The sequence below is a fragment of the Haliotis asinina genome, chromosome 7 (assembly GCF_037392515.1).
Source record: "Haliotis asinina isolate JCU_RB_2024 chromosome 7, JCU_Hal_asi_v2, whole genome shotgun sequence".
Classification (NCBI taxonomy): Eukaryota; Metazoa; Mollusca; class Gastropoda; order Lepetellida; family Haliotidae; genus Haliotis; species Haliotis asinina.
The window spans coordinates 17,420,084-17,434,722 of NC_090286.1; the positions used below are offsets into that span (position 1 = coordinate 17,420,084).

Below are 14,639 nucleotides of genomic sequence, written 5' to 3' on the forward strand. Positions count from 1 at the left end.
CATATGAAGGCACATGTGTACATATTGTGCAATACTATTCCTTGTACATATATAAGACCTAGGGTCATGGGATGGGGCGTCATCAAAGTTCCCAAATACAACGTTTTGTACCTCAACTGTTCAATATAGTAGCTGATTTATTATCTATGACCAATCATATCATGTGATACCTGTCATAGAGGAAATGACAGGTGATGAGACGTGGGCTAAATTTCTGAAGAGCACATTTGTTCACTAGACAGATTGATTATTGATTCAACGACTGGATTTCAGCTTTATAACTCTGGCTATCATGAAAAAGTTTGCAAAACAGGAACATACATATTAGTAAGGTTGTGTGAAATGTACACACAGGACTAACAAGCACCTTGGCGATTTATTATTCCTTAAGGCTCTCAAAGCACTAAAATCTGATCATTATTACCCAGGATAACCCAATCCAACCATTGAGTAGACATAGTATTTATTGCATGTACATTTTGCGCATACTACTAGCACATCAAACATAATTGCTTGCTGAACATTTAAATATAATCTGCACAGTCACGACGTTTCTAAGTATGTTGTTACTTCTTCATCAGGTGAATGAACAACCGAGTACAGCCAGCTATATATGTACATGTAGAAACAACAACAGTATGACAAAGGAAGCCAGTAGTTAATTGGTAGATGGACAGTAGTGGGAGGCAGGGGGTTGCTGATTTCACCTGATGAAGGAGTAAGAACATACTCCAAAATGTCATGACTCTTCACAATAAAGAAATTGTCACCCATAAATACTCCCGTCTTGACGGATCAATGGAGACTTCGTTTATTGATACATGTGATAATTTCACTGCAGCAGATAATTACAGAGATCAAAAACAAATGTTTCTTACACAATGCTTATGTAAATTGCATTGAAAAATCACATTTCAAATTCAAATGAAACTTTCAACACACTGAACAAAATGTTTCAGCTGCCTTTTATGGTTTATGTGTAATATATATATTATGAGTCAATGCAAGAGTTATCACTTCATATTTGATTATGTAACATTATCAACTTTAGAATTATAAAAAATCAATAGTTGCAAATGAGTTTGTTCTAAATCAGTAACTTGGTTTATTTAAAATCTATATGAACATAGCATACAGTATTGCTATTTATGTCTACAATTCATTATACAAACTATTACAATGAATGAATGAATGATTTAATTTAGAAGAAAGTATAACCTTGTCACTGTAATTCAATCAATGTGCATAAATAGTATTTTAGTATTCACTCCCAATGACGAGTAACAAACACTTACCTCCTGTAACAACATCTCATAATCCCCTTTCTTGCAGACGTGTTCATTTGCCTGTATAAGCCTATGACATTGCGAGCAATTGTTATCAAAACACTTTAATACTTCTGATTAATACAGAAGGTAACCTCTCTCATAAGAAAAGCTAGTCTTTGATCAGTACTACTAAATTGATTGAAATAACAGGTACATTATTAAAATGTAAAATGCACATATAAGTCTCTCGTTGAATGAGAGGTGCTTCTTATTACCGCCCACATGCGTCTCTCGCTGTGAGAAGCTAATTAATCTGCTACACATGGGTCTCTCAGCCTTAATGAGTTAAGCAGAGCAAAAATCACCAAAATGGGAAAATAACTTCTAAACTTGCAACAATATCCTCTACAGCTGAAACAAATGATTTGCAATGGAAAACCAATAGTTTGAAATGGAAAAAAAACTTGCGTATCAGCTACAAGTGCATCCGAGAAGGGTCACTCAGCATACAAAATGGCAGTTATAGCATACAAAAATGGCAGTCCTATCATACAACCTCATAAACCTGTTAAATGCACAACTGGAGGACTTACAATGAACCATGACAAGCTCAGTGACTTTCAATAAACAAAGAAAGGAATAACTAGCTAGACAAACAATATTGAATGTTATTGGATGGAGATAACAAAATATTCCACTTGACAAGACACCTTCTAGTCCTGTGGAATATTTAAATATGTTTCGTTCAATGAAAATGAATATTAACTTACCTTGTGGGATCTGGTGGATGCTGGATATTTTCGAGTGTTGTTCTGTCCTTAAAAACAAACAAACAAAAAACCATCATGTTACTCAAGACACAGTGCACAGCTGGTTATGATGCCACCCCGGATATAAGACCATATTTTAGCCAGAACAGATTTCCTGCCTGTAACAATACCTTGGTGATAATGCCAAACTGGATGTAAATATTTACACAGTTCATTATTTGTTACAAGGAAGGAGTGCAGAGAAAGAGACAGCCCGGCGTTCAAGAAGCATGCGCACAAATGGAGATAATGTGATTGATTTCTCGCACACATGGCTGTTCCTCCCTTTGCATCCCTCTCTTGTAACAAATAGTGAACTGTGTAAATATTTTATTGATGGCTTGTTCAACAGCTTTCTTTGATTTTAAGATATATTTCTGCAAAAACATCACAGAGTTGGTCTGACATTTTGATCATGATCAGCGATTCACTAAGTATTGTATGCTTATTAGTTTTTGAGTTAGACTGCAATTCATAGGTCTGCTCATGAGCAAAAGAGACTATACTTGTGGTGTTTCTTGCTGTTTATTTCTTTTGTAGGAGAGCTGTGTATTGATGCAAAATGAATTTCTTACAGGTAATAAAGGATTATCATTATTATTATTGCTTTAGAGATTAAGATTTAAAATGCAGCAGAGAGGATCAGACTGAAAGAGTCTGGACACAAAGTTGACTCCAAGGTTTTTACACTCTGTCACAGGTGGTCTCGATCCCGACACCTCATCCTTGCGGGATCACTAGCCTGGCACCTTAGCCAGCTCACCCACTATGCCCCCCAGGGAGATATTGCTGATTGGAGTTGATGAGGCGGTCCTGCCCCACAACGAAGCACATGGGAAACATGTGGTCTCACCTTAGGCAAGTGAGTTTGTTCAAATTTGCCTCTGTTCACCTAGCAGAAAATGGGTACCTGGTGAGATAGAGTCCTGTGACTATAACCTTCTAGCGCCTAAGAGGGCAGCTTGGGTTATACGAGGTAATGATAATCAGATTCTGATTAGAGCATCCAGTGAGCAACTGGTCAGATGGATACTAGGCGCTTTATAAGTGAATTATTATCATTATCATGAAAGTGACAAAGAAGAGTGCACTGTATTTAAGCTTCACCAAGAGAGCAAGGCAGTTCAAAACCATCTTGGCCAGTTATCTTTGTGGCCTGTGACAACAGAAAACTGTGGGGTCAATAGTAGGTGGTCTACTGACACCAGAGATAAACCAGTAAATTATAGGAGTAAACATTCCCTCTGGGTTGTGACAGCCTTTTCCTCTGTTACCTGGTGATGCATTACAGTCACCTTTAGATAAAAAAGAAAATTTAATAACAAAGGGAAGTAATCCTTACCTAGATAATACCTGGTCCTGCTAGATTACCTCCCTTGATTGCTCTTCTACCAGTGAATACCAACACGTGTCATATTTTCCTCTGGACTCACTGGGTATAGACATGTTTCTAGAGTTCATTGGATATTCTCTTTTGTATTCAAGTTTAACTTTATACAGTGATAGACTATGGTCATACTGTCGCATTTATTCTGCAGCAGTCATATATTTTGCATAATTAAATCTTATTTGGTTGTAAATTACATTGCTGACTTTTTCACTTTTTCCCGACATTTTGTAGTTGTAGGCATTCACAAGTTTTTGTCAGGTCAGAGTTTCCAGTCTGACAGGGATCTCATTCTTTGTCTTTGGCTTGTACCACGGAACCTCTTTATACTTTATCGTCGTTTGTTCTGTCAAGATTTATCAGAGAATGACTGGAACTCTATGAATGAGGCTGCAATAGGGGCTAAGAACAGGAAATTGTCATCTTTTAAGGTGCCCAAACCGCTAAAACTAGTACAGTGTCTACTCCAGAATGGACCCCTCCTCTGCCATCATTTGACTTGAACTCTTTTATATGGCTATGCTAGCGTCCTTTAAGGAAGATCTTAATGTGTCTTTCGACTGACTTTGAAACATCTAGAACAGATGAGTTTTTAAAAAATCAAACATTGAAATGTCATGTAGATATGAGTCACTAACCAGGAAATGTTTGCAGCCAACAGTCGCCGGAGTCTCTTGGAGAATTCCACAGCTAATATCCATCAAACTGATGAGATGTTGGTGGCTTCAGTGATACCAGTCTCAGATATCTACTGTCCCAGACAAAACCATGGTGTCTACGTCTGGCAGATCAGCGCTGGGTGCCACTATTATGGGAGCAAAGGCTCCAAGCTAGTCCTTAAATTCCATGCCTTAGGATACCCCAGATGTGCCTATCGCTGGCTGTAGATCACATTGACAATCACAATCTGCCTTTCATCTCCATATTTTCGGATGTGACAGAATCGGATCCCCACAGCATTTATCCCCTTACTTATGCCAAAGTAGCTTCCTCACTCTTTTGTTGTGTTGTCAGCTTTGTCCATCTTTAATGAAGTGATTACCAAAGCATCTACGGTCCACTCTTTGCCTAAGACTATCTACGGCAATCCTATGCTATCCATTATCTTCTTTTTCTGCCAGTTCACCCTGATCTGGATAAAGAATTTTCCGTATTTGACTTCTTTCAAGATACCAGTTTTTCAGGGAGACTGGAATGATATTGATCACAGAGTGCACTTATCAACTGACATACTATCATACATACATTTGTTCGCTTCAGGGGTCCGCCAAGTACTCAAAAGTATGTTTGAGGATTACTCTGGAATCAAACCACACACTATGGTTGCCATGTCTGCGCAGGAGGCAGCTTTGGCCCATTCGTTTTTGTATGTGATACATCAAACCATAGTGGATGTCACGGGTCATTTGATGGCCTTGCTGTGTGCCTTCATGTTATATGGACTTAAGAATATTCCCAACTCGGCTAAAGACGAATTGTTCCAACAACCTGTGGAGGCATCATTTCTTTTAAACGGGAAATGGACTGACACAATCACTGCTCAGGATGCACAGGTTTCTAGGAAATTAAAGAAACAGCTGGCATCTGCCTTGTTGGCCCGGAATGGTCTATTGTGGAATCCTACACATGGAGCTCGAGCTTCGTTTCTGTCCCATCTTCCCCTTTCACCTCATTATCAATGATCGACATTTGACAGGGCTGCCTCTCAGACAGACTCATCAAGATCAACTACTCAACAGAGCCTTCCTCCTACTAGGACCAGATCATCCTGGGGTTTCTGAGTCTCTTGCTCATTCTGGCACAGACTTGCTTACTCATAAAGTTCAACTCTCAACTCCTGTAGATAAGAAACCATCCACGGACTTGAACTTGATTACAAATTTTCAACAAACAATTTGGTCATCACTGGTAAGCAGTTGCCTATCTCATTACTATCACAACTGGACTCAAATAACAGACAATCTATGGATTCTATCTGCCATTCTAAAAGGCAGTTATCTCCAGCTTCAACAATTTGACATCATTAACAGTATCTCCTCCCAGGCAACATTTTTACCTTAAGGGCCCTCGACTATCACCAGCCCTCATGGCTATTGAACAACTACTCATCAAACAAGCAGTTGTAGAGTTGTCACCTCAGGACTCCACTCCTGGTTTTTATTCTCTGTTATTTCTTGTCACCAAGAAAGGTATTCCGGACATGGAAATGGTCATAATTCTGCAAATATTGAACACACAGTTTTTCTGTCGGCCTCCTAAATTTACCATAGAGTCACTTGGAATCTTTGCAAAAAAAATTGTCCAAACACAAAGTTCACCAGTTTAGATCTAAAAGATGATTATCTCCATGTGCCCATCCATCCACAGTCACAAAAGCATCTCCCTTTGGCAGTCAATGGACATCGGTTCCAGTTTCGTGTTCTGCTGTTTGGCATATCAATAGTTCCCTGGCTCTTCACTGTTGTCATGAATCCTGTTCTCAAATTTCTTCATCTACAGCAAATTGCTATACATAGGTACCTGGATGATTTTCTGAACTGGCACATTTGTACTTGCATACTGCTACATCATACCCAATTTGTCATCCATGTGTTCACACATCTCGGATTCCTCGCCCTTCCAGACAAGTCTAAACTTGTTCTCACTCAGAGGATAAAATTTCTAGGTGCCATCCTGGACACTACCACATGCCATTTACTTCCAAATCAGGACTTGGATGTCTCTAGTAGGATCGCTAACTTCCATGCAGGATTTTACATGAGGCGGTTGCTTACATCTTTGTTTCACTCAGTGTCGGATCAATCAAGGCAGGTCCGGAGACCTGGAGATGGATCCTGTTCCTCCTCTACCTGTCAAATGCGAACTACCCTTGTGGACGTAAGGGGCTCCCTTTCACACTGTAGAACTGATTTGACTATTTGATTATTGCTTCACTTGTGGGTTAGAGTGGACACATGAATGATCTATAAGCACACTGTACTTAGAACTCCATTAGAAAGGATGTACCATATAAATATAACTTCTTGCAGTTCTCCAAGTCTGGACACATTGATGGCCACACCTTCATCACAAGTCCGTACTCAACTGTAGTAGCATACATAAACAAGCAGGGCGGTATGCATTCTTCCATTCTAATGGACCTGATACAGAAACTTGTCGATCTCCACAAGTCAAATCTAAGAGCAAGACACATTCTCGGGAAAGTCAACTATTAGCAGGTTCCTTGTCATGGAAGGACCAGATTCTACCTACCTAGTGGATCCCGCTTTTTGGATGATCCAGTGGAAATGGGAAACCCCATGTATCAACCTGTTTGCAACCAGCCAAAAGGCTCAGCTGCCAGTCTATATCAGTCCCGTACCCGACCCCAAAGCCTGGGCCATGGAAGCTTTCTCAGTTCCCTGAGGTAATATGATAGCAAATGCATTCCTGCCCTTCAGAGACATCCTGGACATACTATCCAACTTCTATAATATCATTGTGTACTTTACCTCGTTGCAATGTAATAGCCAACAAGAACTTGGTTTCTACTCCTCTTGGAACTGCTGTTGGAGGATTCTCTTGCTCTGCCACTCTGGGACAATCTGTTGACTCAAATGGCATCATCTGTAGTCCATCCAATGTATCCGCTCTTAATCTTTGCTTCTGGAGATTATCAACTCTTCCCCCCAGGAACAAAGCCTTGCACCTGGCATCATACAAGCCACTTCTCATGACCATCCACCCATCTCATCTATGACGCAAGATGGAAAAACATGGAAAAAGATGGAGTGACAGCTCCTTGGACACAACATCACCATTCCTATGATTGCTGATCTTTTGTTGCATTTGTGTACTCACAGGAAACTTAAAGCGAGTACTATCGAGGGTTATCTTTCCTTAGAATTAAAAAAAGTCGACTTGATTTGTAATTTATCATATTCCATACCAAAAACAATATACCTCATTGGGTATTAAGTCTAGGGGCATAAATATTCATTCTGGATGATGGTAGTTATGAACATCTCGCCAACCGTGTGGGTTTCTGGCTATCACAATCCAGAGGAAATGTTTACACCCATAATCACAAACAATCAAGTAAACACACCTCTGGTTTGTACGTGGTACACCCAACCAAAAACTCATATCCTTACCCCCTGCTGCATCACTGCAAAAACGCATGCAATAAAGATGGACCACAAGATGCTTGGTGCCACCAACCCAATCAGGCTATCACAACCCAGAGGGAATGTTTACACCTATGATTACAAATAAACAATTTACAAATAATCAATGTACCTCTGGGTTATACATGGCATACCCAACCGAAAAATTATATCCTTACCTCCCCGCTGTGTTTTGCAAAAAGGCATGTAGCAAAGATGGGCCGTAAGATGCTTGGTGCTGCCAGCCCAATTGAAACTTGTAAATGTCTTGGAAAGATGATGTTTCCAAGACTTTTCCAAGTTTGGAAATATCAGATTTCCAAAAATTTCCAATTTTGGAAACATGAAACTTTGGATATGTCCACAAGGTGAGATAACTGGTGGGTGACGGTAAATGATTGTTCTTTGTATGGCATAGGACCAAGGAGTCAGGCAGTTAAGACGGGGGTGTCGCTTTTTGCCGGACACTTTTGTTCGGAATAAAAAATCACTGATGCGCGATAATCCCTATAACAATAGGGGATTAACTTATAGTCTGTTTCGATCTAACAAACGATTTAACACACTACATTTTGATTTTTTTTTATTTCAGCAATTCAGTTTGGTATATATAAATTTGGTACAATTTCAAAAATTGATTTGCTTTCATAAATAAAATATACAGACATATACATAATCATTCAAACACAGGGACACCAAGCAGAAACATAAAAAAATATACAAATATACAGAAATATACACAATCACTCCAACACAGGGACACCAAGCAGAAACATGAAAAAATTATACAAATATACAGATATATACATAATCATTCCAACACAGGGACACCAACCAGGTCTGAGACAAGATCCCCATATGCCTCCGGGTTGTAGGTCCCATTCACTAGACGCATCTTCAGCACTGCAAGGCGATCATCCAGAGCTCGATACAGCTTCTTCTTGGGACGTCTGGACCCGCCGTTCTGCAGCTGAGAAATTGTTATTTCCACTCTGGACTGCTGTTGTTTAAGAAGGTCCACAAACTTGAACAAGTTTGGATGACAGGCTGACAGGGTATTTAAATGAGAGTGCCAACCTTCTACATGATTAGTCGTTCTGGGCCTATCTGTATCAAAGTGGTTCCAGAGCAGCAGCTCACCACCCTCAACCCACTGGTCGGTGACGTAGTCGGCAAACCGTTGCACACCCTGGTCATTCAGATCAACACTCTCTAGTGCACGAAACCAAAAGTTCTCCACATCACACACCCTAACCAATGGAAGTGCTAATGCACGCCTGACAAATGTATGTACGTTGTCATCATTCTTGTAAGTTCCCTGCAGTTTAATATCATTCGTGTTCAGTTAGTCAGATTAGTTACTGAAATTGAGTTCACTCGAAACAAATTCAAATTGATGCTTTGTAATAATGAGTTCGAACTCAGTTGTCAAACTTTGATGTCCCCCAAATGAAACTACAGGTGAGAACTACTCATTTAAAACAGACTATAGCCAGCAAGCTAACGGACCGTTACTTTTAATCTGTTATCATCACATCAGCTGTCCGGCAAAGTGGGAACAAACAGTTAAGACAAGGCCTTCTGTTTTGTTAATTAATGAGCGATTCAAGTCAGTTAAGACAGCCTCTGGAATGAAAACGGTCAAGTCCCTAGTTTATATGCCTCTTTCAGAAACCTCTGGAAGTAAGTTAAATCTTTGATGGGTATTTAGAAGTGGAATGCATACAAAGTTATCTAGTTATCAGCTGAACTGCAGGTTTGTTTGACATGTGGCAACGTGATTATCGCTCTAATACACCTGAGAGATTTGTTAACAGTGTGGTATGTACAGGCAGTGAAAGTTGTATTGTATTGAATTTGGTTGATTGCAGGTTGTTTTGTGTTAAGCCGTCAAGTTTTTATCTATATGTGAATGATGATCATTAGACATACACAACTGTAACTCTCTAACCTATGACTACTTAGAGAATAATTGTATTTGATCTATCTATAGCTATTGTATTTGATCCTTTGTTGAGATTGTATATTTTGTTATCAATTCAGTAATAATTATTATTGGGTCACAATGTTTAGTGTTTTCAGTAATAATTATAATGGGTCACATTTCGTATAATAGATGATCCACATTTTTTAATTTTGGCAGCAGGCTTGTCCGGGAATTATTTGCCCTTGACTTCCTGTTTGCTACTTCTGGGAGACGTTGCTAGAGCATTCTACAGTGTTGGCGATGGCAGTAAGTGCTTGTACTTTCGGGAAACGACTGAAAATGTATATAAATGCTACCTACCGTGTTGTGAGTGACACAGATTCACACATTCACTGGAGTTACATTGCCAACACTTTATCCGTCAACGCCTGATCTACTGCTGTCAGACCACTCACTGTGTTCATTCTGCTCAACTGTTTCTGACAGCTGTAACTTATCACAAAGGCTGCCTCTGTCTGGCCACTTAATTACTCTCTTGCATATGCAACTTCTTATCATCATTATTTTCATAACTTCTTTCAGATCTGTCCGCATGGATTGATTGTATATACATGTACTTCTCTAGCTTCCTGTAAACTTAATTATTACCTGATTAGCTGTATATCACTCGCCTGTGTTCACATCTCCGTACCCTGGACATATCACTTATCAGCAAATGTAATTTCGTCACCTGTCTTGCCTTCTTAGGAGATAAACATCATGTGTTGGCCAATTTCCGGGTGTTATTGAGTAATTGAAGCACGGGAATGCATTTGGAACCGACGGCGTCAGCCGGAGGTTTCAAATGAAATATTCCTGTGCTTCAAATACTCAATAACACCCGGAAATTGGCCAACACATGATGTTTATCAACATTGTAAACACAAAAGTAAACCATGGTAGCATCTGGAGTTGCTCATTTGTGACGTCATTCTAACTTTACGTCACAATATGATTCGAATGACGTCACCACTGTTGATGACACAACAAAACAATTGTTTACGTGTCAATACGCTGTGAATAGTCTTTCAGTTTCCGGGAATCTAATACCATTTAATGATGTTTTTCAACCAATCAGATTACACAACACAGTAACTTTTGGTTTACAATTATGGTTATAATCACTTAGCTTGGGTCACCTCCTTTTGACATGCCACTACTTTCTGATTTTAAACCTTGTCGCCCCACTGACCTCAACCTTGTGCATAAAATGCTTGATTTTCTTTGGCATGGGCAATTCACACCTTTTGGCATGCTCATGCACCTCGAAATATACAACATGCATTGAATGGAAATGGGCAATTTACAGTTTCCTCCTCCCCCTTAGAAACATCCGGCTTTGCAACTTCATCTAAACCATTCCATCAGTTATCTGACCAAGACGTGGTAATATAAGGGAATGCATTTTACTGCAATTTCATCATCACAGACCAAGTATCTTAGTGGATGACTACCAGTCAGCATTGGCAATAACCATTGGCAAGTGAACTTTACTTTTATTTCTTCTCGTTTGTTAATAATTTCTGTATTTTTCAGTCATTTACGTTGCTCAGTTGATCAAACTGATACATAAAATTAATACGTTTATTCCCTAAATATCAAGTAGACTTACAACGAGAGTGTCCAAGAGTGTAACATCCAGACCCTCTTCTGTAGCGCCCAATTACTCCCAGAAAGTAAATGTCGCAGCAACACAGTACAGTATGCTGTCCACAAACGTATCAGTCGTTTGTCAAAAGTGTAAAACATATTACAAAGATGTCGTGCATTTAAAACGCTGTTATCCTGATAGTTCACTCCTGTAGTGAGTCCTATACTGCTACACAGCTTGTGTCAATGTCGGCTCTATTGGCATTTTGTGGCACATACATTGTAAACAAAAATCAAATCCCTGATTACATCAGGGTACACTTTGGGCACACAATTCAAGGAGAGGACGCACCTGCAGCCTCTCCTTCAACTAATAATCCAGTGCCGAGTACCAGTGCTGATTTAACTGGGTCTTCCAGAAGGGGTACTCGATATAATTACAAACAAAACACAGTCAGGGCTAATCTAACAAACACTGGCTTATAAGCTAGGTTCCCTGAAAGTGAGCCCACACTTTCAAGGTTTTATCAATATTTAACCAATATTCTTAAAAAAGCAGGGTGTAATGCTGGTGACACATGTCGCTGTGTTTCTAAGTTTTCTATCACATCCAAAACCATGTTTTCCCAAATAGTAATATGGCTTGCATCAACTTTGACATATTTGAGCAGGTAGATGAAATTCATCATTTTAGCACGGTCCTTTCACAAAATGGGGTTTCTGCGGGTGGTATTAAATATTAAATGTCAGCTTTCAAATCCTTTCTCAGTTACTGTCAAACATATGTTAAAATGTCACCAAGTGTTTTCGATAATTTGTGTAGGTTTACAAGTGCTAAGCATTGTTCATATACAGGTGTCAGTAGCCAGTAAAAACCCAAAGAGGCCCATAAATCTGTTACAGAATTCAGAGATGAAACCAGACAACCGCCGCCCATTTCCATTGTTCAAAAGGGGTACCCTGATCCTGCAACCAGACAGGAGGTGATGGACATCCTGGACTTGGCCAAGGGAGATCAACGTCCATCTGATGACGATCAGCACCTGGTGATGCAGTACTTGTCTTGTGGGATAATTCAACTTGGACATGCCCAAAGACCTTCAGTGGCATTGTGTATGAAGTTGGCTGATTTCAACAAGGCATGATGTGTTGCCAGGAGGTACCAAATTTGGACCACAAGACGTCCATGAGCTTCCTGGTCACCCTAAGTTTGTGCAAAGAGGACTACGACATGTTCAGGGATTACCGCCAATACGTACGTGGTGACATGCCTGAAGATGCTCAACCAGAAAAATTGCCTTTCTTCAGGAGAGTGGAAGGCACTGAAGTGGAAAACATGTGCCTTGAGTTGGGCCGCTATCAGTGCACAAGGGGTTTCCTTAAAACCAACCTGGAAAATGAACGGAGGACATTTACAGCCATGGATGTTCGGAAAGCTTTGGAGACTGAAGTGGCAAGGCAGCATCCTAATGATGCTGCAAAATGTAAGATAGCCAGTGACTATCTTGCACATAGCCAAAAGACCAAAAAGCCAAAAAAGTAGTACGCGAAAAAAACACCCTTACAGGCTGCCAGTGAGTGTGTTTTTGTACAAGGTGTTATCAAACAAGCAGCGGGTACGTCAAACGCTGAGGAATCTGTATTGGCATCAGTTCCAACAGATTCCTCCACCCAGCTCCAGCACCAGCCCCAGCCCCAGCCCCAACCCCAACACCCTGAAAGTAGGGGGAAGAGGAAAGGGTAAAAGCAAAGGCAAAGGCAAAGGCAAAGGCAAAAGGAAGCTAATAAAGTCCAAAAGGTAAGAAACAAGTATATCCTGGAATGAAGTAGACCGGAAAGTAGATCAAGCCAAAACTGCAGGATAGAAGTAGCAGGTTATAGCCTGTAATTCCATAACTTAATGTTATGGGCGGATAATTCCGACCTCCACCATGATCAAGCACTTGGTTGATGTGGTGCTTAGCGTGGGTAATGGAGCGACGTTGCTCATACTATTCATTATTCGTTCTGCCGAAGATGCTCGATCTACAAGCGGCCATGGTGCAGCACAACTGAAACATATCAAGTCTTGACAGGGGGCTCAATGGCGAGTTTGCTGGAAGCAGAATGAAATGGTGTGGCATAGGAGGTGAGAGACGACCCCGAAAGGTGTGGTGATGATGGTGAAAGGGTAGCTGGCGCAGGCAAACCGGTTTGAGTCTTGATTCGCCCGTAAATTGATTTTGCCTAGTAGCAGGCGATGACACAGCCACAAAGCAGGCCAAGAAGTTGAGGGGGCGACCCCGAGAGGAGAGGTGATGATGGTCAAACGGTAGTTGGCGCAGGCAAACCCGTTCGAGTCTTGATTTGCCCGTGAGCAAATGCAGACTTTTGTCTAGAGGTGGGTGATTGTGCCGGAAGCAGAATGAAATGCTGGTGTTGCATAACAGGCGAGGGGACGATCCTGAGAGGTGTGCCAATGATGGGACAATGGGGCCCATGGGGCAAGCCCGTTCGAGTCTTGACAAAAGGCTCAAAGGCAATTTGGTGGCAATTGTGCATGATTTGTCGTGTCAAATCTTTGCGATTCCCTAAAATGTGGCATATGGGAAATGAGCGTTTTATTGCTGTAGTGCCTACAGGCATTTACGGGAGGCATCTACTTGATGGGTAGATGTGACAGCATCACTTGCCAGGCGGACAATGACATTTTCTGACCTTTTGTTATGCATGTTGATGTAAAATGTAGTATATGTCGTTCATCACGTGTAGCAGATCAACTGCAAACAATTCTGAAGAACCACGTCCTCCTTCTTACGTCGACTCAAGTGTGCCTTCACAGCAATCAGCCTTTGAATGAAATCAAAGTTGTATCCTTCCAGGTTTCATGATTTGTATTATATATTTGTGTCCAAATATTTGATTATCTGTCCATTATGTACAGCAATTGTATGGGTATTGAATTCGTGAGCCATGGTTATCATGGTGCATGCAAAATTAAGAGACCATGCTAACACCGTTTCTCTCTAATCTAATACAGTAACCTCAAATCAAAATAACATGAAATTAAAACCTGAAATTAATGTGAAAAGTATCAATCAAGAGAAGGTTAAAACGAAACTTAATCACTACCAACTCATAACAAAAAAAACCTAACAATACTAATAAAAATAAAAGTGCCAAGAAAACAAGTGAGAAAAATTAGGTAGGTATTGTATGGTGAAGGTGACATATTTTCAGTGCCTACAAACTGGACCGGAAAAATTGTCTTTGGCAGTAGAAGGAATGGTGGGTTTGGACCATACCCATATAAGCCATATATTCGCTAATAAAGTGAATCTAGACCCCTTTTCCACAAACTCCAAAAGAACAGGCTCTGCCCATCTGCTTTCACATAAAATGACTTTGCAGTCTAAAATATCCATTTTAACTTTGATGGCTTATAGGCTGGTGGTCCAAATCTCACCACTCCTTCTACTACTCTATTTATTTCAA

At 40.3% G+C, this 14,639-nt stretch overlaps 1 protein-coding gene across 2 annotated transcripts in view; it reads right to left on the minus strand.

The window, feature by feature from the left end:
* LOC137291111 (palmitoyltransferase ZDHHC21-like) overlaps nt 1-14,639 on the minus strand; it is a 312,776-nt gene that overhangs the window by 49,506 nt on the left and 248,631 nt on the right. For both annotated transcript variants that reach the window (XR_010957245.1, XM_067822392.1), the window contains one exon: nt 2,039-2,085. Coding sequence is in view for 1 of the 2 variants with exons in the window: in XM_067822392.1 (XP_067678493.1) it covers nt 2,039-2,085 (47 nt within the window). In the remaining variant the exon portion in view is untranslated. The remainder of the gene's footprint in view (nt 1-2,038; nt 2,086-14,639) is intronic.